The 26,414-nt window shown below is 49.7% G+C and overlaps 2 protein-coding genes across 5 annotated transcripts in view; both read left to right on the plus strand.

Annotated features, from left to right (window-relative positions):
- Positions 1-1,656: 1,656 nt before the first annotated feature.
- PHB1 (prohibitin 1) lies at positions 1,657-7,589 on the plus strand. The gene is made up of 7 exons (XM_074849642.1): positions 1,657-1,718; positions 2,210-2,335; positions 2,708-2,869; positions 3,285-3,427; positions 4,075-4,191; positions 5,321-5,416; positions 6,404-7,589. Exons 2-7 carry the CDS (start codon positions 2,248-2,250, stop codon positions 6,614-6,616), a joined length of 819 nt encoding a protein of 272 aa, XP_074705743.1. The 5' UTR covers positions 1,657-1,718; positions 2,210-2,247; the 3' UTR covers positions 6,617-7,589.
- A 2,582-nt stretch (positions 7,590-10,171) lies between these two features.
- The window catches only part of ZNF652 (zinc finger protein 652), a 34,898-nt gene continuing 18,655 nt past the window's right edge, over positions 10,172-26,414 (plus strand). The window contains exons 1-2 of one of the 4 annotated variants that reach the window (XM_074849638.1): positions 10,172-11,325; positions 11,621-11,772. The gene's annotated coding sequence lies outside the window, so the exon portion shown is untranslated. Of the gene's footprint in view, positions 11,773-18,626; positions 18,924-19,414; positions 19,582-26,414 lie in introns of those variants that run through there. The other 3 variants (XM_074849636.1, XM_074849637.1, XM_074849634.1) reach the window with 3 other exon arrangements.

Consider the following 26,414-nt stretch of genomic DNA (forward strand, 5'->3'; position numbering starts at 1 on the left):
CCAAGGGCGGGCACAGGAGCACTCAAAATTCAGCTTTATGCTTCCTGCTTGCTGCAGTGGGGGGTTGCCAGGATCTGGCCCCCAAATTAGTTTGTGGTGCCTCGGGGTTTCAGGAATAGTGACTGTGAGGAGACCCAGGTCCTGCTCAGGGCAGCTTTTGGGCCTTGGGTCCCTGGGGCACCCCCATTTCAGCTGGGCTTCAGGGGGGTCCCTGGCAAGACCGGCCACAGCTGAACACCTTCACTTTGTCCTGGTCCTCTTCAGCATCCGCTTCCCAGTGCTGCCGAGGCACAAAAGAGCTTTTGTGGCCTCGGAAGGAGCGTTGCCAGACACAGGACGGGGCTTCCACAGCACATCTGTCCGCACAGCTGTGCTGGGGACCCAGGGATGCCACAGGGGACCCGGGAGGGGGTGACCTTCCCAGGCAGGAGCTGCTTCAGCACAGCCGCCCTGTGGGGTTGGAGACACACGCAGGCAAGAGCTGGGGATCAGGGACACCAGCTGGGACCTGCCCTCACTTTTAGGGCTCCCATCCGTTACCCCACTCAAAGTACAGCACAGGCAGCCAGGAGGCTGCAGCACAGGAGCTTCCATCGCTGGGTTGCTGAGCAGCTCCGTGCCTCAGTTTCCCCACAAGGAGCAGAATAGGGGGGAAGGGGACCCTCTGAGCTCACAGAGGGGACACGATGCTCCCTGATTGCTCCTGGGATCTGCTGGACCCTATTGGAGGGGGTTCAATACTATTTTTATCCTGAGATGCCATCGGGGAGGACGCGGCCTGGGAGGTAATGAAGTCCCCTGTGCCCAGTGGTGTCACATCAGATGGAAAACCCACCAGGGAAGGTGCCACGGTGGGGACAGGACGGGGCTGCCTCTGGGGAAGGCAGCTCCTCTGGGGTCTCCCTGGGCAGAGGACTTTTTTTTTTTTTGCCTCCTCTCCGTTTTTCTCCTTTTAATCAGGATTCCTGGAGCCGACGGGAGAGCACTGCTTCCCTCTAGCGGCACCGGTCCTCCTGCTCGTGCGGGTGCTGGGCCAGAGGGGAGGCTCATGGCGAGGGACTAAGGGCCCTTTGTCCGCAGCGGGACGGGGGCTGCGCTGGGGGCTGCCCTGGGGGCTGTCTGGTTTCTCACGCCAAAGGGGACAAAGCGCATCGCGGGAGTCTGCCTGCGCCGGGGGCAGTGTCACAGGAGGGGGGGGGGGGGGGGATGTGGCCCGACGTCTGGGGTCCCTCCTTGGCAGCGCCACCGCTTCGCCAAAATCCATTTACCCGCCACTGTCCCCACGCCCCCCCCCCCCCCGCCCCCTCCAGGAACCGCTGCCCCTCTGCAGAGATCTGGGACAGGCCAGTTCCAGGCCTGTTTTCTCCCGTGACAAGCGAGGGGTGGGCACAGGCTGACTCACCCTCCCGGGGCCTCCTCAGGCCTCTACACCGGCCCCGGGCGCCCCGGTGCAACCCCCACGTGCCCTCCCGCTGCCAGGACTACAGCTCCCAAGATCCCCTGCGGGCAGCGGGAAGCTGCAGCCAATAGGAAGCGGCCTTGCTCAGGGAGCGGGCTGCCGCGGGGCTTGCTGGGAGTTGTAAGTGCGCGGCGGCGGGAAAAGGGAGGTAGAACTACATATCCCAGAATGCCGCGGGGATGCGCGGGCCAATGAGGAGCGGGCGTCTTGGCGCGGCGCGCAGGCGCGTTGGGGCGGGCGGCCGCGGATTCATGTGGAGGTCAGGGGCGCCGCGGGAGGGGAGCGGGGCGGGAGGGCGCGGTAGGTGCCGGGGCCGGGAGTGAGGCCTTGGCTGACGGGTCGCCTGTCCTGGGGGCGAGCGGCCTAGGAGGGAGCGGGAGGCCTGGCGAGGGGCTGCGGGAGGCGGCTGGGCCGGGTTCGGGAGGGCCTGCAGCGGGCGGCCGCGGTGGTACGGGAGGGGCTGGGGTGAGCCGTGATCCGGGGGCGGGTCGGCCTGGTCCTGCGGGGGGTGCTGGGATGGGGGCACCCACACAGGTGGGTGCTGCGGGGATCTGAGCCCAGGGAGGAGGAGGCCCCGTGGGGCTGAGGTGGCTGTTGAGGGGGAGAAGGAGTTGCTGGGGGCTGCGCCGCCGCTGCAGGCTGGGATTTTTGGAGGGGGGGTTAACCCTCGGCTCCGTAGGCACCTGTGCGCAGGACCCCCCGGCCTTCTTGCCTAATACGATTTTACCAAACTTGTGGGTTTTTTTGCAGGAGGGACTTTTTAAAGGGGCTGGAACTGGACGTGTGAAATGGCTGCGAAGGTGTTTGAAGGCCTTGGGAAGCTCGGCCTGGGCTTGGCTGTCGCAGGTGGAGTTGTCAATTCTGCTCTTTACAATGGTGAGTGGGAGAAGCTGAGTGCTTCCAGTTCACTTTCTACCTTTTTTTTTGTTCTGTTAGTATCTTGGCTGCTCTGCACTTTTATTGCTAATGGCATCGGGAAGGTGGACGTGAAGCCTGGCTGGGCTGTTTTATACCTTTTGCATTGCAAGGTCCTTTCTCTAGACAGCTGCAGTGTGAGGGGCCGGGACTCCCAGCTGCATCATCTTTGCCTTGTTGCTCCAAACAGTCTAATTAATTTCACCAGTCTCCTGCAGCAGAAGGTCTTAACTGACCCTGACAGATCGTTTCCACGGAGAAGGTTTTGGTGGTGTGCAGGTACAACGGGTGGCAGTAGCGAAACCGCCCATGACGTGCTGTTTTCTTCTCTAGTTGACGCAGGCCACAGAGCTGTCATCTTTGACCGATTCCGCGGGGTCCAGGACACAGTGGTAGGAGAAGGTACCCACTTTCTCATCCCCTGGGTACAGAAACCCATCATTTTCGACTGCCGCTCTCGCCCCCGTAACATTCCTGTGATCACTGGAAGCAAAGGTGAGTGCTTGGAGCCGGCAGCTGTAAGAAAACCAGATATTCTGATTAATTTTTTTTTTATCTGGACATGGAGATCCCATGTGTCCCAAGTCCGGTTTGGCACAGAGTCAGGAATGGTTTTTAGTTATAGAACAGATTAAGGGACCCTTCCTTCAGTGCTGTAAATTTGAACTTTGAACATAAAGTCTCTGTCTTTACAGTAGGGCAAGTAATTCCCTGCGTCACAAACACACTGAAACTTAAATCTTATGTGTAAGGAGGATTTGGATCCCAAAATGAAAGGGGCTAGTGAAAATAACTGCTGGCAAAAAGAAGTGTCAATGTGTGTTATTTCTCACTTAGTTGCCCTGGAGAGGGCAGTCTCAGGATGTCTCCTGTCCCTATGGTTTGCCACTAACTTCCTGACTCTGTACAGATCTACAGAACGTGAACATCACGCTGCGTATCCTCTTTAGACCAGTGACCGCCCAGTTACCGCGCATTTTCACCAGTATTGGAGAGGACTACGATGAGCGTGTCCTGCCCTCGATCACAACCGAAATCCTCAAGTCTGTTGTGGTAAGGACAGCATGAGAGTTGCTGGGCTCTGCCAGTTGCCTTTTTTTTTTCCTCCCCTTTTTAGCAGTGAGGGACCCGCTGGAGTGTGGATTATGTCGTGCTCCAGAACAAGGCTTCACTTTCCATCCCTCAGGCTCTCACGGGCCATCCAGAAAAGCTAATTGTAGCTATGCTAATTGTTTGCTTCTCCATCATTCTGATTGCTTGGCCTGACTTAATTCACTTTGGATGAGCTCTGGATGGAAAAAGGTTTCTTCATTACCTGCTCTTAGCTGGTAGCTCTGCTCTTCAGGCTGGGAGTCTCAGGCAGGAGACTGGGATTTTCACTTCTCATGTCATCTTAGATTTCAGCTTACTGAAGACCTCTGGTTTTGGAAACATCCACAGGTGACTGCTAAATAATAACTTTAAAAAACTTTAGTCCAGCTTGTGCGCTTTTACCTTAAGTGCTCAACTGGACAACTTCCCCTCCAGCTTACACTTAAATTCCCAGTCATTCAGTCTTTCTCCTGGGCGGCCCAGTGTTTGTTAGCTTTGGGAGAAGAACTGGATTAATTCTGGGGTTCATGGGTGCAAAGACAGGCAGGGCATGGAGAATCTCTTGCTTCTGGGAGCTTTCTTCTCACTGCTGTCCATCCTGCTTTCAGGCTCGCTTTGATGCTGGAGAATTGATCACTCAGAGAGAGCTGGTCTCGCGACAAGTGAGTGAAGACCTCACGGAGAGAGCAGCAACCTTCGGGCTCATTCTGGATGATGTGTCCTTGGTAAGAGTTCTCCCTTTTCAGTTTTTCTCTTTGGAGTGTGCCCAAATAAGAGTGGTGGAGAAGAGACTCAGTGGATGGCCAGAGAAGGCCAGGAAGTTTGGACGTGTGGACTCTGTGTGTCTGCTGTTGCGTGGTACGTAGCTGTTGCAGCTCAAGCCAGCACCTCTGGTTTTGTTGCTGGCCTGTGACCTTGAGCAAAGCCCTTGAAGGCTCCGCTGCACTGGCCTGTCGACAGACCTCGCTGTCGCAGGGCTTTTAGAGATCAAACGAAGAGCAAATGCTTCTGTGGGTGATGGATCGGGCAGCACGTTGCTTTAGAAAAGGCAGCTGTTTCACAGGCACCCTGAGACACGAGGCAGTGCAAATGTACACTTTCCATGGTGGCTTTTTTCCTATGAAATATTATTCTCCTGGCTGTGTCTTCTAAGACTGTTCAAGGAGGGAGCTCTTCCCTCCTATCTCCCTATAAGCTTTATAAATGAAATCTGTTGTAATCTGGCTTGTCCATGCGCCTCTCCCTCTCTCTTTTGGGACTTCCCTCGAAAGCCTGCTTAGAGGAAAGGGAAACGAGCTCTTTCATTTGGCTTTGAACATATAGGAAGTCTTTGCAGGAAGGTGACTTCATTCCAGAAAAACATGAGGTTTTGACTTTGTTTCTGGTGCTTTCCCACTGAGGACTCTACTGAAGGAGATTCACCTTTCCCCTGTTCCATCCCAGGAGCCTGTGGCTGTCAGACAGCCCGGGCTGAGCACACCGGTGGGTGATGGAGCGTGGAGGGTGCAGGATGGGTTGGGAGATGGTGGGGGGGAGTGTTGAGCGAGAGGGCTCCCTCTGCCGGGTGCTGGGGCAGGCGCTGGTGGCAGGGGAGCGCAGTGTGTCTCCAAAGGTACTGGTGTTACTGATCTGCTGGACTGGAGCTGTGCTTGTGGTGTCTCCCTTGAGACTTCAGAACTGGGTGGGGAGGCCCGCTTGTCCCAGTTCCTGTTCTTTTAGGGATATTGGCTTTCCATCTCGGTTCCAGCGTCACCGATATAGGCAGGCTGCCTCCCCGCCAGGAGCTGTGTGCGTTGCAGCAGTGCTGCTGTAAACTCTCAGCATTGTGGACTTTGCTTGATTTCTGCCCCGCAGACCCATCTGACCTTTGGCAAGGAGTTCACGGAGGCGGTGGAAATGAAGCAAGTGGCCCAGCAAGAAGCAGAGAGAGCCAGATTCATTGTGGAAAAGGTACCTTGTCCTTCTGAGAAATTTGGAAACAGTTCCTGGTATCTCCTGCCCACTCTAGCTTGCAGTGAACATCTCACTCCCATGTCCAGGAGACCAGGCAGGTAGAATGACGAAATCACGTAGGGTCACAGTGCTGATACAGTTCTCAGCTCTGACACGTGATTGTTGGATAGATAAAGCCTAAGGTTGGTTTTGTTGGGTTTTGGGGTCTTTTTTTTTTCTTTTACTACCATGTTACGGTCTTACTGGAGTGCTGAACAGGACTGTCTGCATAGAGGAGGAGGGAGGAGACAGCGCTCGGGAGAAAGCGTCAGCTAGAAATGGGGTTCAGGGTTGAGATTTGCCACACAAGTGATCCTGCTGTTTGTGAATTTTGAGAGGGTGGCTGAAGCTTTCCATGGTGGTTGATACCATGGGCATGGGGGCCCATGTCCTAGGAGTGTTATTGTGTGCAAGACCACATCATCTCGGATAACCCAGGATCTCGGTGAGCATCCACAGAAACAATTCTGTGTCAGAGTACCCCTGTACAGCTGAGAACACCCACCTGTTGAGATTGCAAGAACCTACAACTACACCCAAAGCTAATCCACTGATGCAGTAAGATGCATGTAATCAGCCAGGATGATTAAACAGTAGAAGTGTTTATCTGACCCGGTTTTAACTCCACTGAAGTTCTCAAATCTTTCATGGACAATTTTCCATCAGGAGTGCCCTTAAGTGGGTTAATGTTTCATGAGGTTAGGACTGATAAGGCAATTGCAAGATGATTTTTCAACCTTTTTTCCACAGCAGGCAGAAAAACAGTCTTAACAGAATACAGCTTTAAAATAAAATCACTTTCTATCTCAGCTCTCCCGCTGGGAGAAAGAACAGTAGGGTGGTGAAGTTGGGAATTTATATTTTCAACATGCCAACAGCATCTTCCTTCTCTTTTGCTCTTGTTTCCTCTGTTGTTTATTCCCCTTCTCATGGGTTTACTTTCAGGCTGAGCAGCAGAAGAAAGCAGCTGTCATCTCTGCTGAGGGAGACTCGAAAGCAGCCGAGCTGATTGCCAACTCGCTGGCCACTGCAGGCGATGGCTTGATTGAGCTGCGCAAGCTGGAGGCAGCTGAAGACATCGCGTACCAGCTCTCACGGTCCCGCAACATCACTTATCTGCCCTCTGGACAGTCTGTGCTCCTCCAGCTGCCACAGTGAACCCGGCTCTGCAGCCAGAGCTAGCCTGGTCACCTCTACCTACCAGATCAGCCCTTTCCAAAAGAATCCTTGCAATTTCCTCATTGGTAAAAGCAGAGGAAATTTAAAACTCAACCCATTTTGAATTCTTAATCAAATAAAACCGAACACTCTTGACAACAAACCTGCATTCCTCCCATGTACGGTCAGAGTGGTGGCTCCACTGACCATTAAGCTAGGTTTGAGAATTGCCCCTTTCCAGGCAGTTTGAGCAACAGGAGCAGAGTTTTCATCTGTTCACTCCTGGGACGAACAGGTAGCCCAGGTGACTCCCTGAGCACAGGAGTGCTGTATCAATCGGGTTTCACAGCGATGCTTCAGTGCCTTTAGGCTGGCTGAGCCAGGGTCGTTACAGACTTGCAGGTCCTGGACTACGGAACAGGGACGCTCAGGGCTCGCTCTTCCATCAAGCCAGTCTTTTTTTCAGGTGCCTGCTGAGAGTAAGGGGACAGGGGACATCTCAGCTGTTAGGGCAGTGGCTCTGCTGTGCCTGTGTGAACCGTAGCGCTGCTCGCTGGAGGCACAGGTCGAGGGGATTGCGGCTGGGGGTGAGACTAGCAGAGATTCACTTTATGCAGTAAATGGGTTTCAGGCACAGAGGAGAAGATATTTCCTCTGCAGGAAATATTTCACACGTGCGTGCTGGCAATGGGACATCTCCACTTCTCCCCCCGCTGCCGCACACCAATCTCTTTGCCACCACTTGCCCTGTTTGCAGGACCACAGTCAGTAAAAGTGGCAGTTGGCCTTTTGAAACGGCACCTGGGACAAAGAGGGGACAACTCGGTGCTCTGTGGCTCAGGCAGTCGGAGGTGGGCAGAATTCTCTGTTACATCAATGCTCTTTTTATTTAGGGAACCTGAATTGTGAGGAGGATGTGATGGGTTTGAGATTGTATAACCAGCCTTCAATAAATGTCACGGTCCCACGTGTAGTAGTGTGGGGTGTTTTTTTGTTTTTCTGATACCTCAGAAGAATGAAGGTTGGGTCAGTGGAGCAAGACACCTCATGCTTGTGCTAGGTTATCTGGATAAAAGTCTCTTAGCACAGGCAAATAGGTCTTGCTCCTGACAAGCTTAAAAGATGATTCTTGGGCTGAATTCCTGCAACAAGGTAAGGCTGAGAGTATCTTGAGGTTATTGCAAAGGCTTTTAACTTCTTCCCATGCACAGTTCAGGCTGTTTACTGCATGTACCTACATTTTCCAGGGCGCTCTTTTGATGCAACACCGTGCTGTTGGAAAGAAAACAGGGGTGTATTGTACCAGATACAGCCTACAGGGAACTTCAAACCTGTCAGCAGCTGTCAGAGGCACGGCGCTAGCCTGGCACACTCCCCCCATCCTGCAAAGAGGCTGCTCATACGGTGTCAGTTCTCCCTGAGCAGCGCAGTCTTAGGTGGGTGTCATTGCTACGCTGAGGACGTTGAGCTCTCAGAAAGCTGCTGTGAATGGTGGGCTCGTTTCGTCATGGTGCAGCCACTTTGAGTTGTTGCCCTCACCTCTGGCGAAATGGAAAGCCTTGCCTGCTTTTTCTGTTGGGCAGGGTAGGATCTTGCAGTGATGAGGTGCCTGAGCTTGCAAAATATTTTAAGCAGCTGAGCAGTCAGGTCCATAACTCCCAAATAACTTCCAGACCTCTTCCCCCTCCAGTGCTCTTGTTCTTTATTCTTCTGGTTTACCGCTTCAGACACTTCTAAGGAAGCTTTCACTTTTCTCCCAAGGCTCCTTTTAAAGCCCCCTTAGCGTTTCCTGCGTTTCTCTCCATTAGATTCATGCACCAGGTGTTGGGCTCAAAACAGTGTGTCTGAAATCCCTTCTCAGCTTCTGTAGTTCTGCATTACCTCTCCCTCCAGTTCTGCATTTTCAGTGGAGTGTGGAGTGTTTCCTGCTGCTTTTGCTGTTAGTCTCTCTGGAGGAGGTGTCTGAGGCTCTAACAGTGGCCCCTGGGTCTGATTAATCTCTGTTTCCTTTGCTTTTGGGTATAATTCTTTTTACAAATGTTCCCTGGCTGTTAACTGCTCTTCTACCCTCGCTTTGCCTCACTTAATGCCTAAAGCTGCCATGAACTCATCAGACTTCAAAGCTGCTCTTGAACCTGTAGCTGTCTCGGTGTGTGCGAGCTGAACCCCTTGTTTATACTGTGTTTATAGCCGCTCTTCAGCCTTGTAGACTGTCGAGCTGTCTGGCTCCAGATGGGATTGGTGACCCTAAAATCGGGATGTGGTTTTGTGTGGGCTGTACGAGGATACTGGGTGAGGAAACAGCCTTCTGCTTGCTGGATGGATGCTGCTCCGAGAGCTGCACAGCAGCGAGCCAGCACTGCCTGTCATCCTCTGCCAAACTTCTCAGGTGCTGGCGGACTCCTTGATGTACAAAAAAAACCCAAAACCAAACCCAACAAAAAATTGAGATTGTGTAGTCAAGGACTGGCCTGCCTGGCATTCCAGGCCAAGGCTGGACTGAAGAGTTGAAGGCTGAACTCAGCTTCCCGGGATGCTGGCCCTTCCCTCGCAGCGTTCGGGAGGCGTTAGCAGGGTGTGAGCGCTCGCTCTCAGGGCTCTACTTGTCAGGGCAATAGAAAGAGCTTCGGGCTTGGGTAACATGAAGGCAGGCCGCCCTCGCTGCTCCAACAAACAAGGCGTCCCCACCCTCTCTGTTTGGCATTTCTAACCTTGTTGCTTTTAATAATCCAGTAACAAAAACTTGCTGGTGAAAGTGGAGCACAACCCGGGGTGAAGAAACAAGAGAGAGGGTCGAGGCATGTGGCTTTGTACTGAGGGCAGAGAGAGGAGTTCAGCTGTGCAGGTCCTGGTCTGCCCTCCCTAAACCGCTCCATCAGCCTGGCGTCCTGCAGCTCTGCTGGCAGGGGGGGTCTAGCTCCCGGCTGCAGGGCAGAGCTATCGCAAGGGCTGCCTGCTCTTTGCAACACGAAGGTGCTGGAAGTGCTCCAGAAATGGCAGATTTTCCCCCTTCACCTCATCCTTAGAGACAGCAAGAAAGGAACTGTCGTGTGACCATGCCTGGAGGAGCAACCACTGTCTCTGACCTAGAACTCCATGGCCACCATGTGCCACATCTTCTGGGTAAGATGCTTCAGGCCAAGGTAAGCTGGGATTGCAGGTGGGAGGCAGCTGCATGATGCCACTTGAAGGGAGGTGAAGAAACCTCAGGTTTGTTTCTGTGAACAGAAAAGCCAGTGGGCTTGTGGTCTGGCACAGGTCTGACTGAAGAATTTCCTGCACTGGGCAGTTACACCAGTTCCCTGTTGTTTGGACTTTCTGCTGCTTATTACAGATTGCAGCCATGCTAAAACTTTTGCTTTGGGGAGGGGAATGCTTTCTCTGGTCAGTTTTTCTTAGTTTTTGTCACCTATTTGCACAGAACACTTTGAATTTAGTATATTTGACAGCTTTTCATCCCCCATCAAGTTAGTTTGAAATCAGTTTTCTCCAGATGAAAGACAGCATGACTGCATCAAGCCAGCGCTTCCCCAGCAAGGCTGGATGTGTTACTGGGCTGGAGAAAGCACCCACTTCCTTAAGGAACCCAGCTAAAATGACACAAAAATTTACTCGGAGAAAGGCTCTGCCCCAGACCTCTGCCTGGGTGTTTGCTAGTCAGAATTAAATGTCCTTCTGCCAGGCTCTCCCTCCCCAGAGCTGACTCACACCAGCATCACACCAGGTAATCCTGGATGTTTCCATTTTTCCAACAAATGGTTACATTTAACACCAAAGTCCTGGGGCCGGGAGTGTTTTGCGGGTGAGCGATGGAGGCTGTAGCTTTGCTGCGAAGCGTGACAGACCGCGTCTAGCCCGGAAGGAGGTTTGCGAAGGAAGGGGTCACCTTTTCCAGAAGGCAAGATGAATGCGAACTGCAGAGCCGCGGAGGCTGGCAGCTGGGCCGATCTCCCACCAGATGGCAGCAGCAATTCTGCATGGGAAGGGACCTAAGGGTGTCCCTAGGTCTCCCGTGGGGACAGGGGTGTGGGGAGGTCACCCTGCCCTGGGCAGAGGACACAAGTAGTGGACAGGTTTTAACTTTTTTTAAAAAACCAGCTCCAGGTTTTAACTCCTCCGGCCTAAGGTAGCTCACTTAAAGGTGCCAGTGCCTGTCTCCCTTTCGAACCCTGGTCCCAGGGTGGCTTGGCTTTGTGGCCTGTCCCCGCGCAGCCCCTTGAGCCCCTTTCCCATCCACCAAAGGTTCTCCCTAGTTTATTACTAATTCAGGGTGGACAGGAACAACAGAAATGTCTAGGCATGACTTCAGAGGTGCAAGCTGCTTTAGCTTGAGATTAGAAAACAGCATTGAGTCCTTGGGCCCCAAACATCAGTGACGAATTCATACTGGAGGGGCCAGCGTTGGTAAAAGCTTGGCAGTTTTTTAATCTGAAGCCCTGTAGTTTTGTGGCTCCAGAGTGATTTGAGTAATGACAGCACAGACTCGTAATTTGTATTTCTCTGAATACAGCCCAAAAACTATGCTACAGGGACCAGGTTTTGGGCAAAGTCTGCTGGTAATGGACAATATAAGACCTGCTGGGGCACCTAAAAAGCCCTGTATGATGAGGAGACTGCAGCCCTCTCTGCTGCCAGAATGCATCTCCCGCTTGAGACCAAAGAGCAGCAGTTGGTTGCCACCTTCACACATCAGAGCCCGACAAGCCAAGGTGAAACCTCCCTGCCCACCACTCTGCCTTGGCTACAAACCTTCAGAGAGGTTTGGGTTTGGTTTGTTGGTTTGTTGTGTTGTTTTTTTTCCTGGGAGACTTTGCTTTACTACTTCTTCCTTTCATGCTAGTGGAAGAGCTCAGCTCTGCACCACCAGCAGCAGCTGGGCCAGCCTGCTAGCAACATTGAGACCAGCCAAACAAGCTCTTGTTCATGATAAACAAACAGGAAACTGCCTGATTTCCTCTGTGTGTTCACCCTCTCTTGGGCGCGTGCTCTCTCCCTATTTAATAGATAACCAGCCTACCTGACTTGTGAAGAGGAGACCGAAAGCAGCCACATGGAGGGGTGCTCGGTGCAGTTGTAATTTGCAGTGTGGCTGTTGCACTGAAATGGGCATCTGCTCCCCGACACCCGCTGATGTACCAGAGCTGAAGCCTCTCCAGGTAAGGGAGCTCCCCGAGTTTGTGATAATTTGTACCCTGCAGCAAGCTGGCAGCGTGTCTGAAGTGGTTAGAGCAAGGGATAGGGAGGAGTTTCCTTATTGCTTCCTTTGTGCTGTTTATATCCAAGTGGATCTAGCAGAAAATGCCTCCGTCCTGAAACACAGAGGATGTGGTGGGGTGTGTGGGGGGAGAAAGCACTTGTGGAAGTGGGTAAGAAATAATGTCCTAAGCCAGGCTGGAGCTCAGCTCGGCTGGGAGATGGGGAACAATTCTTAGGGCCAAATTTGGTTTCATTATTCTTTGCCTGGCACTAGGCAGCACTGGGGGCTGAGACGTTCCTCATATGCCTGTTTTACATCAGCAGAACTGAGCTGACTTCAGTCCAGCAAGTCCTGACTTACTTACACTAGTGTAACTCTCAGAGGTAGGTCAGGTTTATTTACGGATGACTTGATGCTTTGTGCTGTGGTTTTCTACTTGGTAAATCAGGAGAGGACTGTCACAGCTAGAGAGGCATCAGGGTGAGTGACCAGGGACATAAAGTATACTGTAGATGCAGAACAAACTTCCAGAGAAAGTGAAGCATCTGATGTCTTTAGAAAAGTAAGGTGGATGCTTCTGTTAACCACGTGCTCACCTACAGCCATGCTTGGTTCACTTTCCCCACCCATAGAAAGCATGAAAAACCTAAATCTGTGGGGAGAGGACCTGGTGGAGCAGGCACCCAGTTCTTGCTGAACACATCCCCAGAAAGGAGAGGAGAGGAACCTCCCGTGGGAGGCTGAGCTCAACTGCTGCTGTAAAAACAGCATCTGGGGTTCCCCACACTGGATCTGCGCATGATGCTGATCTGGAGCGAGTCAGAAACCTGCAGCGGGTTATCCTTCATCTCTGACAAGCCAAAGGTGTGCATGAGCATGGGAAACTGTGTCCCAAACTGAGCTGCAAGACAGCAGCGCAAAAGATGGGAGATGATGGAAGATGCCAGTTGCAAGATGTGTTCGTGTCCCCCGTGCTGGTAGGGGCAGCAAGGCAGGAAGGGCAGGAGGAGGCTAGGAAAGAGTGTGCGCAGGATGCCTCTGAAGCGGTATGTTAAAAATATTCAACAGAGGCAAGAACAGGAAGGAAGTAGGGGTTAAGCCTGAACAAGGTGAGTCTATCCCAGAGACATTCATTCAAACGTGACTTTCCCGGGTATAAGTCTTGCAGTGCCCCTTCTGCAAAGCTGGTAAATACAGCTCTGTTTCCTCTGTCACAGCACCTTCCCCCCAAGCGCAGTTTTTCAAACCTGGAGGGAAGCTTCTACACAAAAAGTTAGGCTGGAAGATTGGGTGTGAATGGACTCTAGTTGAACCAGCTTGTTCTTCACTAGCCAAGGTACATGGACCCTACTTGCACTGCTTTGGTAGGGGTGGATGCTGATCTGAGCAGGAACAGAAATGTCCCGAACAGCCTGCTATGGTGACATTTTCATTTAAATATTACCCCAGCACAAACTTTAGAACTTCCCTGCTGGGGAGACCACCTGAGATTACAGTACAACACCAAAGCAGATTGAACAGAAAACAAAGAGTAAAAGCCCAGTTCTGTTTCTCTCACTCCCATCCTGCTCTTGTCCAACTGCCATATCTCAGAATCTGTATTTTACTTTATTTAAAAAAAACCAAACCCACAAACCCAAGGCTCCCCAAGAAAACTTTTTATTTTTTTTTTTGTGGCATGATTTTTATGCAGAGGCTGATAGCTACAGTCATTTTACCACCCCGCCCCCAGTACCCCAAAGAAAGTTAACAACCCACACATGGATCTACCAGGCTTTTCTGTATCACACCAGGCTGTTACTGCTGCCCTGCCCTGGCTCAGTTCAAGCCCCTAATGCACAAGGCCCTGTAAAACCACAGGGAAACCAGCTGGCCATGCTGGGTCCCCAAGGAGCTGCCCTCAGCATCCAGGTGCTTGCAGCATTAAAATCCTTGCCAGGGAGGGCCCAGTATGTCTTCTCAGAAGGGCAGAGTTAAAGCTACTGGTACCCCCAGTGGGTACCTCGGTCTGTAGTTCCGCATCTCAGGTGTTTATTCCATGTCAGCTCTGCTGCTCCAAAGGTCTAATCTTGGGCACAAGAAGATGCTGGTGGGTGTTAGCTCTGATGATACATTATTTGGAGGCAGTTAATCTTTAATTGTGGCCCTACACTGAACTAGTAAAGGAGAAGGGAGAATGGGAACAGGAATTTCCTCTGCTTGAACTTCTACTTTGATATAGTCTCAAAGCCCAGCGCCTCTGCACTCAGTGGTGGTGGTTCCCTCAGACAGTGCAGGGCTTCCTGTGACAAGAACTAGCAGGAAAAACCCTTTGTTTTCCTTTTGCTTCCTTTCCCATTGCTTGAGAGGATCCTGAATCCTGCAGGACATTGCATGATAGCTAAAAGATAAAGGATTAATCTGAAAGTCAACTGGTTGGGTTGCAGACCGGGTCAGCAAGGTGTCCATGCCTCAGTTTCTCTTCTCACCCTTGGCTGGTGTTCCTAGTGGGGCAGGGCCTGTTCTTTGCAAGGTCTGTGAGCAGCACGTAGCTCCAAGGGCCTCTCTCCCTCAGGCGAGGAGAAAGAGTCCCCACTGCAACCGCATTCTCCCAAGTGTCACGTCATGCCCGGGTCAGGCTGTCCCCAAAACAGAACCATTATGATGTGGAGGCCTCAGCAAAACCCCAAGCATGAGGAGAAGGGCTAGTGCTGTTTCACTTGGCCCTGCTTAGTGCCAGCCCTGTCACCAGCACCAACAAGCCACCCAGAGTCACCTCTCACCGTGGGAGGAGGCAGGGAGGACAGCGGGAAGACAGCCCATCTCCCTGTTGGCTGTGGGAAGAAAGAGGGCTGCTGAGTTTCCCAAGAAATCATCACAGCAGGAGTCTGATGAAGCAGAGAGCCATCACTGCCTGGGTAAAGCCAAGAACTCTTGTAAACTGAGCCCCATCTCTCAGCAGCACAGCTCACGTGGGACTGCAGGCCCCGGACTGGGCAGCTATCTCTCATATCACAGGATTCCAGCCCTGGTTTGCTACCTGAAAAGCCATATAAAATAACCAGAACAGATGGCCTGGGGATTGCCCAAGAACACCCAGCTTTGCAAACCCAAGAAGCCTGCCCACACCACAGGAAAATTAACAGCTGATAAAAGCATGAGTTCACCTCTGATTTTTCTCCTTCCCACACTGTTTTGCAGCTGGTACTAGTGGTTATCCCCACCACAGAGCTCACTGCATCTCAACAATACTCTTACTTGTTAAGTTTGCTTTCTCAGCAAGTCTTGAACATCTACTCCTTTTAAAAAAACAGGTGGGTATCACTGTGTTCTGTTGTATCCGCAGCCCCTGGCCCAGCAAATTCTCATACTTTTATTGTACTTTTCACCCTGAAGGGTTCTAAGCTGCTTAGGAGAAAAAAATATCTGGTTTCCAGGGAGGGACAATGTCACCTACTACTGTATTGCTACTTCTGGAGTGAGCTGCAAACAAACACTGCAGCAGTTTAGGGAGGAAATGAAGATCTGTATCACCTGTCCTGGGCACTGCCTGCAGTGAGGAGCACACGTGGAGGCGTTTCCCACACTGCTTATATTCTAGAGAAAAGGAAGATAGCAGAGAGAGGGGGCAAGGGAGCCGCAGCATCTCACTGAGCAGGGAACAAGATGCAGAAAGTTGTCACTAGAAGTTATACACCAGTGTGAAGGGAAAGCAGAGATGACAGCAAGGAAATCAGAGGGCTGATAGGCATCTGTGGCTGTGAGGCAGGTGTGTGCTCGGGAGCAGATCATGTGCAAGCAGAGATATGGGGCTGTTGCTGCATTTTATTTGTTTCCCTTTACCTGGCTGACATGTCTTTTCATGTCAAAAGTTAGATCAAAGAGAGAGATGTAAATAGCTGAAAGAGGCTTCCTTGTGGGAACAGGGCTGAGCACCACAGCCAGCCTCTCAGCTGGATCCCTCCCTGGGAGCAGCATGAGGAGCTGTCACCCTCCATTAGCTGAACACCCAGAAAAAAAAGTGGGTGACTGCTGGGTGCCCTGAGCATTCAGGAGCCAAACCAGGCAGTGAGGCTGGGAAGAGCTGCTCTCCCCTGCAGCTCTCTCTTCCCTGGGCCACCACTGATGCTGATGGGACACAAGCAGGACTGTGAGGACAAGTGCTTTTGTTTCATCATGTCAGAAGCCCTTCAGAGTCCAAGGATATTTGCACTTGGTCCCTAATTTATTTATTTATTTTTAAACTCTCCCTCTGCAGAGTCATGGTGTCTACTGAGAAAAAGGGACTTAACCTTTTAATCTCTGCATAGCCTTTATTTGGTGGGAGTGAAATCGCCCTCACTGACATCATCTGAAGCTGAGGCTGCAGAGCACCTTTGTCAGGAAAGGCTCCTGCAATCAATCCTCCAGTAGCCACTTCAACTTGAGGGGACCTCATGCTGCAGGCTCAGGGTATGGAAGCCAGGTTAGAAAACCACAGACTGCATCAGAGAAGAGGGAACAGCCGAACGGCCTGCGAAACCAAATGCCCTCCTCATATGCTGCAGAAAGAGAGGTATCATCAAGGCCTTGGCCTACTCTTGTCCCATGGATGGACACCAGCAGTGGCTTTGCCTTTGTGGGTGTTGAAACAGTTGATGGCTTTACTCCTCACCTGTACTCCTTTAGACAAAAGCACCCACTGTTTTCCAACGCCCCTCTGCTGAAGTCCCACATTTGGAAGTGGGGCTCTGTCACTGCTGTCCTGTTCATTCACCTTCCAAGAAAAATGTCCGCAGCGTTTTTATTCCTTCCCTTTTTAAGGCAGGAAATTCTTCTACATGGCATCCTTCACACGCACAGTTAACCAACAGCAGCGCCACATCCCCAACATCCTCTGTTTTTCTAAAGAAGCTGCATTGCACGAGGGTGTTGGGCTAAGATGGAGCAGTGCCCATGCTCTCAAAGCCCGGGGTCTCCCCTGGCTACCCCTTCCTTCTCCAGCTACACAGGGTCCCAGTGGAGATTAGAACAGCCCCGGGGCCTACTCTGAACGGGGCCTGTTAGTAACAGCTCCCAAGGGGCTGGTCAGAGTAAAGCGGGCTGTGCTCTGCTCCTTTCCCATGCCCCCACAGCAGGGGTTGCTCGGGCAAAGAAGAAAACTGGCAACATTGTTCTGATCCCAACATGGGGCTTCCCCAGCTTACTCTGCCCCTTTTATCTGATCATGAACTTTGACTCTAAAAGCCCCAGTCCCTGCTCTGCACAGGGAGCTCAAATCTGGGGTTTATGTTCAATAATCAAGAGCAGGTCAGATACACTGGCATGTAACACTACATTTCAGGGGAGTGAGGGGGTATAGATTTTTTTGCAGAACCTCCAATCAAGTGCCCTATGCTGTTAGTGCAGGGCATTTGCAGCAAACAACATATGAGGAAACAAACCACAGGGAGAGAAGGGATTATGGGCTAAAGGCTTTAAAAGAGGGGACTACAGCAAGAACACAAGTCTGAGAGTGGACAAGAGAGAGCCAAAGCTACAGGGCACCAGAGATTCCTGAAGTCCCTGGGAAGCAGCTAACATTACCAAAGGGGCTGGTGCCCTTCCCCCTTTTCCTGTTTCTGCTACTCTCACTAATTCTTTTACTGCCGCCAAACCTAAACCACAGCAGTGCTCTTCCCTCCTACACAGTGCTCAGCCGTGGTTTTCAGGGCTACGGAGTAGGCTTTGCAGCTTCCTGGGAGAGGTGGTACCACCACAAAATGCTGTGCCAGCCTGGAGAGCAGCAGCCTCGACCCTCCCCACATCCTTTTATGAGCCCCATACCTGTCACCAACAAGGAGCTCTACCAGCAAAAAGTATTTTTTTACTTCTTGTCACATCTCCCTCATAGATCAGGCCTGGGCCCTGCAGGTGGGTGTAATCAAGAAACCACAGGCCAGAGTTAAGTAGTTACTAGTATTTTAAGGGGAGATGAAAGTTTGAACAAGTGGGAGCTGGGGTTTGGCATAATAACAGAAGCGACCGACTCCTCTGACTAGTGTACATCAGACAGAGCCTCACCGGTGAGGCCTTTTTTAAGGTCTTACCTGGCTCCTGAGGGGCAGCTCTGTCACCCTACACGACACAAGGCCCTTTCATGGCGCCTCCCATCCCGAGGCCGCAGCCGCTGTGGGCAGCATTCCCCCCGTTTATCCGGGAGGACCGGGGGCCCCGAGGCCTGGCACCGACCCGGCTCCCATTGCCATTATTCCCCCAGCTGCCGGCGGCAGGGCTGCAACCAGGGGCCTTCACCGGAGCGACGGAGGTGCCGGCGGAGCCAGGCGAGGCGTGGGCCGTGGGTTAGCCGCAGCGCGGCGGAGCGCTCGCCACAGCTTGCCCGCCTCAGCTGACTGCAATTAAGGCGGCCTCTCTAATTACCTCAGCGGAGTAACGGTCGGCCCCGCTGAAGGGAGCCGGCGCCCTCCTTTCCCGCCGCCCCCCCACCCGCTTTCCCGCCGCGCACCGGGCTCCGCGCGCGCCGCCTCACCTGAGCCCCGCGGGGCACCGGCCCCCGCGCATGCGCAGCGCCCCCCCCCCCCCCGCGCCTCACCTGCGCTCCCGCCGCAGCCCGAGGTGAACAGCGCGGGAGGGGGAGGGGGCGAGAAGCGCGAGGGAACAGCCCGACGGCGCATGCGCCCCTGGGCGCCGCGCGCCGGCCCCGCTCCCCTCAGCCTATGGGTGTCCCCCGTCCCCCCCCACCCGCCTCGCGCGCGCTCCCCCGCTCGCGCACACGCGCATTTCCCCCCCCCCCCCCCCGCCGCGCGCGCCCCCACCGGGACGCGCGCGCGCGCGTGCGCGCGGCGGAGTCGCGAGACTGGCTGCGGCGGCCACGTAGCGCTGCGGCGGCGGCGGCGGCTGAGGGGAGCGGGAGCCGCGTCCGCCGAGCGGCGGCGGGGCCTGGGCCTGAGCCCCAGCCAGCGGCTACTCGAGCGCCGCGGCGGCGGCTGAGGGGGCCGAGCGGAGGGAGAGAGAGGGAGGGCCCCGGCCGCCCTGCCCTCCGCCCTCCCGCCTCGCCTCCTCCACCCGCCCTCCGCCGCCTCGCCTGTGCCCCCCTCCCCTCGCCGCCCGGCATGGAAGGCGGCGGGGGCGGCCCTGAGGGGATCGGCCTGGGTGAGTGTGGGCCGCCCGCTGGGCTTGGGGATCCCCCTTCCCCCTTCTCCTCGGGCCTGGCGGCAGCCGCCGAGCAGCACTAGGCCCAGCCCGGGGGTGGGTGACGGAGGGAGCGGGGTAGAGCCGCCTCCCGGCCTGGAAAGGGAGCGGGGCTGGCGAGGGGGGAAGCGCCGTCGCCGGCCTGCAGCCCCAGGGGGGAGCAGGGTGCGGGCAGGGCACCCCCCGGGCGGAGGGGGGTGCAGCCAGGGGAGGCCCCCGCGGGAGGAGGGGAGCGGGCGGGGGAGGAATGCTGCCGGAGGGCCGGGGGGATCTGCCCTGGCTGCTGCCCCCCGCTGGGAGGGGGCTGTGCCACCTGCCCGGGGGGAGGGGAGGGAAGGTGAGTTGCACGAAGCAAGTGGGGCGGGGGGTGGGGGGGCGGAATTCTTGCTGCATTTGGCTGTGCTGGAACTGCCTTTCCACACCTCTCTTCGCTTTCTGCCTTTGCTTTCCAGCCCCCTCCCGCGGAGTGGTGGCATGGAGGTGTGGGGGCCACTGGCAGCCCTCTCCTTCCTCCTTGTCACTTGCTAATTGTGCAGCCACGACGGTGCACGGTCCGCGATTGTTAGGAGGGAACGCGGTTCTTAAATGCACTCGCTTCTGGGACTGGAGTTGTCATTGGGTAGGTGAGGAAACGAAATGTTACCTTTTACAATTGCGGGTTCTGGGTCTAGGTGTGTGAAGGGAAATATCAGATGTAAAATCAGATGTTTTCTCTCTTCCTCAGTCTTTTGCTTAGGTATCTTCCCCTTCTCTTTGCTCTCAGGACATATGTTGTGGTATGTGCGCTCCAGGATTTTGGGTTTTGTTTTGATTTGTAACTGTCTTCTGTGCAACTTTCGGTCCTGTCGATGTCTTGGTACAGGTATTGTTAGAATGAAGAGATATGCTTCAGGATAGCGTATCTCTTTGGTCTTAATAGTATTATGTAAGTGTCTTTCTTTAATCACGACAGAGTTTTGGCATCTGGTGCAGTAGAAGTGATTTAAGTCAAAGCGAGGGAAGTACTGTAGACATAAAGGATGTGAGGAATGTGCATTTTTATCTTTTCAGGGGATGACCTGAGCTGTATTGTTCTGGGAATGGCAACTGGCACATGCTTTGTTGACAGTGGTGTATGCGCGGTGAATCAAGAGAATGATGGTGGGGTATGTGTGTGCGCGCTGAATAAAGGAGATGTAATGTGTGAGCATTGATTTGTGAAGGATGGTCTGGTGCACCTTGATTTGCCACCGTGATGACTGACTGCAGCTTGATTGTTCGCATGTGGAAGTTGGGTGCTCTTCCTTTTGGGGGTATCTGGTGTGAATTAACAAAATGCATTTTATAGATGCAGGGCTGTGGACACTGGTGGTGTTAAAAGGGCTGTGGAGTTGCAAAATGTCATTTAAAAGGATCTAGTATTTTATGGTAACAGATCTTTTACATCCTTGACGTGGGTCTGGTGTTCTCATCGGTACCTATTTGAAACCCCTTTACATTCTACCTGCATGTAGGGTGCATTATCTTCTACTTTATAGAGATTAATCAAGCACTTGCAATATGGTTGTTGTGCTGAATGAATGAAGAGCCCCATCCCTGCCCCAGGCAGCCAACACTTAAATTTAGATGTTGATAATAAAGTTGAGATACAGAGTAAACGCACAGTGTAAATGTGTAGTTAAGGGATAGAAATTTTGAAAGCTTTTTCAGAGAGTGTGTGTTTGAAAGGAAATCATGAAGGCTTTTTATTTTTCTAACTAAGCAATTGTGTTTAATAGGATGTCAGAGACTTAAGATTTTATTTATAATGTTATCTAGTATTTGGTGACTAGTATTTATAGCTACTTAAGATTTAGTTGCTGTAATTGAGATTTGGGGAGATCAGTAAATGCTTTGTGGCTTAGCATCTGTGATATTTATAAAAAAACCTTTCACATATTTACATGATCAAAAGAGACTGGCATACACTATTGTGAATTTGTTTTAAAAGGACTTAATTGATTATATTATTTCCTCTCATCTAATACTGATACAGGAAGCCTTTAACTGATGTTTTCTGGCGAGTAAATTCTTCAGCAGTTTTGTACGAATGGTTAGGGATACATAGGGGCTAAATTATAAAAGCAGCTTGTCTGGTTCTGTTGCAAATGCAAGATATTGGGATGTTCTGTTTTTATTCTCTTTGCCAGAATCATAGAATGTGGAAATTTCATCAGATGGAATTGCAGAGGTGGGATTTCATCTAAAGGTGGAAGGTCTTTATATGTACAAGAAATTCCTTGTAGGTCAAACAGACTTTTGCTTGTGTCATACCACCTAAAGCATGAGATGTCCGTGTGTGACATGGAAAGAGTCCTTAGAGCATTAAATAGATATTTTCAGTAAACAAGATCCCATCTCCCAGCCTTGATATCCTGTGTCATATCAGTGCTAATGGAAGAGTGGTGTACCGACAGCATATTTGAGATGGGCACAGGTATACTTGTGGTGATTACAAAACTACATGTCATCAGTGACCTATTTCTCTGTGGCACACTATATATGCCTTATCAAAGAATAAATTTCTTTCTAACCCCACAAAAAAGAGAGATGTAATTGGAAGGAAGTACCAACCAATTGAGAAGATTGATATGTTCTCTAACAACCTGATTCTGTGGATTATTACTGTATTAAAATATTTTATAACCATTCTCTTACTTGGTTAAATTCCTACAGCACAGAACAGCTGATCTCTTAATGTATTCTGCTGTGAAACAGCTCTCTCCCTACAAGATTCAGATTTTAGCTTCTAAATGGAAGATGAAGGAAATTTTAAAGAAAGTAATTCTGTTTTTTAAAACACTGTTAGTTCACATTTTGCTAAATACGTGCTATTTGTCTTTTCAGAGCCTTAGAATTCCAACATCTGGGTTTTTTTCCCTCCACAATAGTTAGAAAAAATGTGGATTTTTATGTGGAGGTCATTTTATTATCATGAAGTTATACACTTTAAATATTAATGCAGTCAGTGTGAGATACTGTCTACAGTTGACATCACTGTATAATGTCTTGACCTTCCTTAAGCTGAGGAAGCATGCCTGAATTATTTCAGTGTTTTACAATAAGAATGTGTAGTTTTTAACCTGTTCTTTCGGTGTAGCGGAATGCCTAATTTCCAGCTGTTTCTATTGTAAATACGAGGCTTACATATTTTTAAAACTTTCCAATAAATATTGTATCAAAATTCTAAATCTTAACATAAAAGGATGTTTTGTGTAGAAGTGACAAATTTTATGCCTTTAAGAATATTTTAATAAAAATATTTGTCCTTGAAGTTGCAAACTCTGTTTAAACACCCTTATAATTGAGTAAGCGTGAGTAAATTTATATACTGTCTTGGGTCTTTGCAGGATCTTAATTTTCAGTATTTTGGAAAGTGGGTGGGGTTTGCTTATAACTCTCTTAAGCAGAATTCATGTAGCTCTCATAACTACTTAAAGCATAACAGACAGATTTTACTAGTTCAGTTGAAACATTCGTTATAACCTAAACTTTTAGTATCCAACTTCCAAGTTACCTTTGCAAATGCTTAATTTTCCAAGTGATCTTAAATTGGTGAGTTTTAGGCTGCTCCTTCCTCCTGAAAAACAATTGCATAGGGAGCGAAACTCTGGCTGTAGCTCTGGTGCCAGCAGCTTAAAGTCATTAACACAAGCAGCTTGCATTAGTTTCCTTGACACTTTCAGACACCCTTCCCTGAGGAGGTTTCAGACTAGTAGTTTTCACTCCAGAGAAACATTTAGCTATGCTAAGCAACTACCAGCACTTTATGCTGTATTGCTCTCTTGTTTGTGTATTTTTAAGTTTTGAAATTTGATTCTTTCACTGGAAAAGTGATTTTAGGAATGTAATATGAAAGGCAAGTGGGCTTGCTTGAAGATAGGTTACTGGAATTAGGATCTAATATTAACACTTGAGACAAAACCTGTTAAGCCAATTTCATTCTGTCCCAGGTACTAAAGGCAACTGAACAGAAAGTTTTTCAGCTGGAATTTTGGAGGAATATTTGTGGTACTGCTGCGAAAACAGATGGCTTGGTAGGATAAGGTAGTAGAGCTTTTCCTTTTTTACAAGCAGAAAGTTTTATAGTTTAAAATTTACAGGCAAGCATCCATTGATCCACATACCTTCTTTTATGGGAATGTTGTACACAAAAAGTTGCAAATATTTGAGTTGGAGCATAGCTGAATCTTGCAGGTGCAGAAAGCTTACTAGAACTTTGCTTTTCCTATGGCTGACTAGTCTCATGGAAGACAGTAAAAATCTGTTCTGAACTCCCCAGTTGCTTGCGGGTCATGCTTGTTTAAGCCTTTTTAGTGCTTATGTGATGAAAAGGGAATTATGGAATGTATCGTAATAGTGCTGTCTGAAGACAAATTACATACGGTGACAACTGTGAATTTTAATGGTAGAAGACAGATTATTTCTAACGAAAAGCCTGATTGCTGTTGGTGTCCAGTATCCTAACACGTAGTGAGTACTGTCAACTAGCTGTGTCACTGTAATATTTTTGGACGTTTGCTGAACAGGAGTATTTATGTTTTCTGATCGATGCAGATATTTTTTGCTACCTGTGTTATAAAGCAGCAGCTTCTCCTTCCCGCACATACTTCTGTAGCTTTTCTGGTTCTATCCCTTCTAACAAATTACACTGTTTCTTACAATGATGGGGAGCTCCATCCTTAATTCTGGTAAATACCCCTTTTTTTCTTTTTCAGGCTAGCAAATTTGAGGTGTTACTAACATAAATGATGGGGTCAGGTGCATTGCTGTTCCTCAGTAGATTTTGTATCCTTTTTCTCACTGTAGTAAATTCTCCAAGTTCCCTGTTAAGTGACATGCACTGTGCTTAGATTTCCCGTGTTTTAACTGCATGTCACTTTGAGGCACTTATGCAGGGATAGGTGTTTAATGCGCTGACACCAGTGCGCTTGACATTGTGAAAACACAAGTTGTGGAATATAGATGTGGCTTCAGAAGTCTTTAGCAGGGACAGAAACACTTCCTAATCAATCTTCATCGCCTGTGTCACGTAATAGTAAAAATGGCTGCTGAGAATCTCTAGTTTGCTTTATTGTAATGTGCATGTCTTGAATCGTTCATTTCACACTTAGTAGCTGCAGGACAAAATCTATTAGACTGAAATGCCATGCTGAGTGCAGTTTAAAGGTCTGAGAAAAATTATGTCCTGAATGTAATTGCAACTTTTTGCCAGGCAGTTTTGTTTTAACACATACCTGCTTGCACTTTTCTTCTTTCACTTGTACCTTTCTAAATTCATTCCAGTAATTCTGTTTTCCTGTTTGGTGTCCCCTCACCTCACTCTTTCTTTATTACACTGTTTTCAACTGCCTGCTTTAAACTTGTTTCCTAAACTAGTCTGTTTTCTTTTCCCTCGTTTAGATTTTCAGAGCTTTTCCTCTAACCTGCAGATTTCTTGATGAAGGATCCCACCTTCTACTTTTCTTGGTAAATTACCTAGCCCACTTATGGCACTGTAAAATCATTTAAAATAATCTCTCTTGTGCACAACCACCTTGTATTATCCCACACTCCAAGCACTTTAAATTCATACAATAAGATGAAGTTATTTATCCTTGCTGTCGGTAGACACCTCACCCACCCTTTGCACAAATCAACCCCAGTCTTACTGAGATTCTTACTGAGATGCTATTCCCTGTCTTGCTTAGGAAGTTAAGTAACTGTTGTTCCTTTTTGCCAAGAAGGAAAAGAAAAGTTTTGGGGTTTTTTTTTTTTCAAGTGTTGTCCCTCTCCTCCTGAAACTTGCTGGCTGCTGTAAAGACAGCATCTCATTGCTGAGATTTGGAATTGGTGTGCCACTGAGTAGGTTCTGAGGTGGTTTGTGTGATAGTTGGTTCAGACCTTTGCCAAGATGTGGATTTGACTTGAAGCCTATAACTCTGCTACTGTTCTTAAAGATAAATCTGTGGGTTTAGATTGAAACATGTCAGTAAGGAGAAAAAACTCATATCTAAGAATATTTTCGTAATCATTAGGAAGTTATTTTTAGATGAAAGCATGAGCGATGCAAAGGCTGAAGTAGTTTGAGAAAAATTCCTGTTTGCTACAGGTTCTTGAAAATACATGATTTTTTTCCAACTTCAATTCTTAAGCATCATCCTCAGATTTTTTCCACAAATTTCTTATTGTGCTTCCAGTTCTCTTCTTACCTTGGTATTTTATGGAAGGTGAAAGCCAGATTGAACCTGTAGGACAAATTGATTATTTCAGGAAGCGAAATCTTGTAATGGATGGGAATATTCATGAAGTTGCACGGTGAGCTGGTTCAGAGAACTGATCCAGCTGAAAATTTATCCCAAGGAATGGTTATTTTCCTGGCAGACCGATTTCCCAAGGCATCCTGCCTTGCAACAATAAGAATGCCGGTGTTGGCATATAAATAGGGAAGGAGTGTACTGCCTCCTTTGGCAGCCACACAGACTTAGATCAGATTAAAATGAACAAGTAACTTTGGTCTTAACTGATAATAGTCCTCACTTTGCCCAGAAGGAAATTTAAATACAAGTGGACATAAGAAGTCCGTAGCTGTATAATGAATTAGAGAAAAAAACTGGGAATAAAATCCACTGTATCAGTGGGAAGAGTATTTGTGCTTGAGAATTGCAACTGTAAAACATGTGAGGGTTGAAGTGAACTGCTGCCGTGGTACAGTGTGTGTTTTGGTCACACACAGACTTGCTGAACAGCTTTGTATCTCCATGTCTCTAACTCTGGTAACCTCAGGGAGAGCACTGAATGTAGTTTCTACTTGCAAAGGCAGCGTGTGCAAATCGGAGTTCTGTTGAAGTATTGTTGCTTGGTTAGCATTTCTTGGAAGCTGATAAATTTGTGTATTGTTAAATGTGCTTTGTTAAATTATGTAAATATTATAAAAGCCAGACGATCTGTTTTTCCAAAAGTTTACACTGTACATCTAAAACAAACTCTAGTTTCAGAAAATTCAGCAGCTCAAAACAAGACAGTAATTAGTGGTGGAAGATAACCATACCGAATGGTTATTCAGGGTTTAGAGGAGCGTTGTGACATTGTGCAAGAAGAAACACTTACAATGGTATAGTTCTGGTATTGACACATTTAGCCTTTGTCAACACTAGATTACTTAAACTTCTGCTGGTGATTTGTGCTTGCATGAGCACACACACACACACACCATCTTTGTATGAACCACAGGGTTAGCCAGGCTTGATCTGAGTAGTGTTTGGTGATTCAGTAGTTAAAATGCTGCAAGAAGTTATAAAACTGAAACTCTACAGGTGAATGCAGGTGTGTTTTTGTGGGCAGTTTGAAAGGAGATACTAAGAGAAGCCCAGGTAAGGAAAAAAGGCAAAGCTCCTCGTGGTAATTCTCCATCAGCCCAGCTTTTACCAGTATTTATGCAGCATTTCCCAGAGT

The sequence above is a fragment of the Strix aluco genome, chromosome 24 (assembly GCF_031877795.1).
Source record: "Strix aluco isolate bStrAlu1 chromosome 24, bStrAlu1.hap1, whole genome shotgun sequence".
NCBI classification, from domain to species: domain Eukaryota; kingdom Metazoa; phylum Chordata; class Aves; order Strigiformes; family Strigidae; genus Strix; species Strix aluco.

Bases quoted from the DNA above. Each gene is read 5' to 3' on its own strand.
- PHB1 (XM_074849642.1), top strand. From the start codon at position 2,248: ATGGCTGCGAAGGTGTTTGAAGGCCTTGGGAAGCTCGGCCTGGGCTTG. The intron at 2,870-3,284 runs GTGAGTGCTTGG...GACTCTGTACAG, and splicing joins TGTGATCACTGGAAGCAAAG to ATCTACAGAACGTGAACATC. The intron at 4,192-5,320 runs GTAAGAGTTCTC...TCTGCCCCGCAG, and splicing joins TTCTGGATGATGTGTCCTTG to ACCCATCTGACCTTTGGCAA.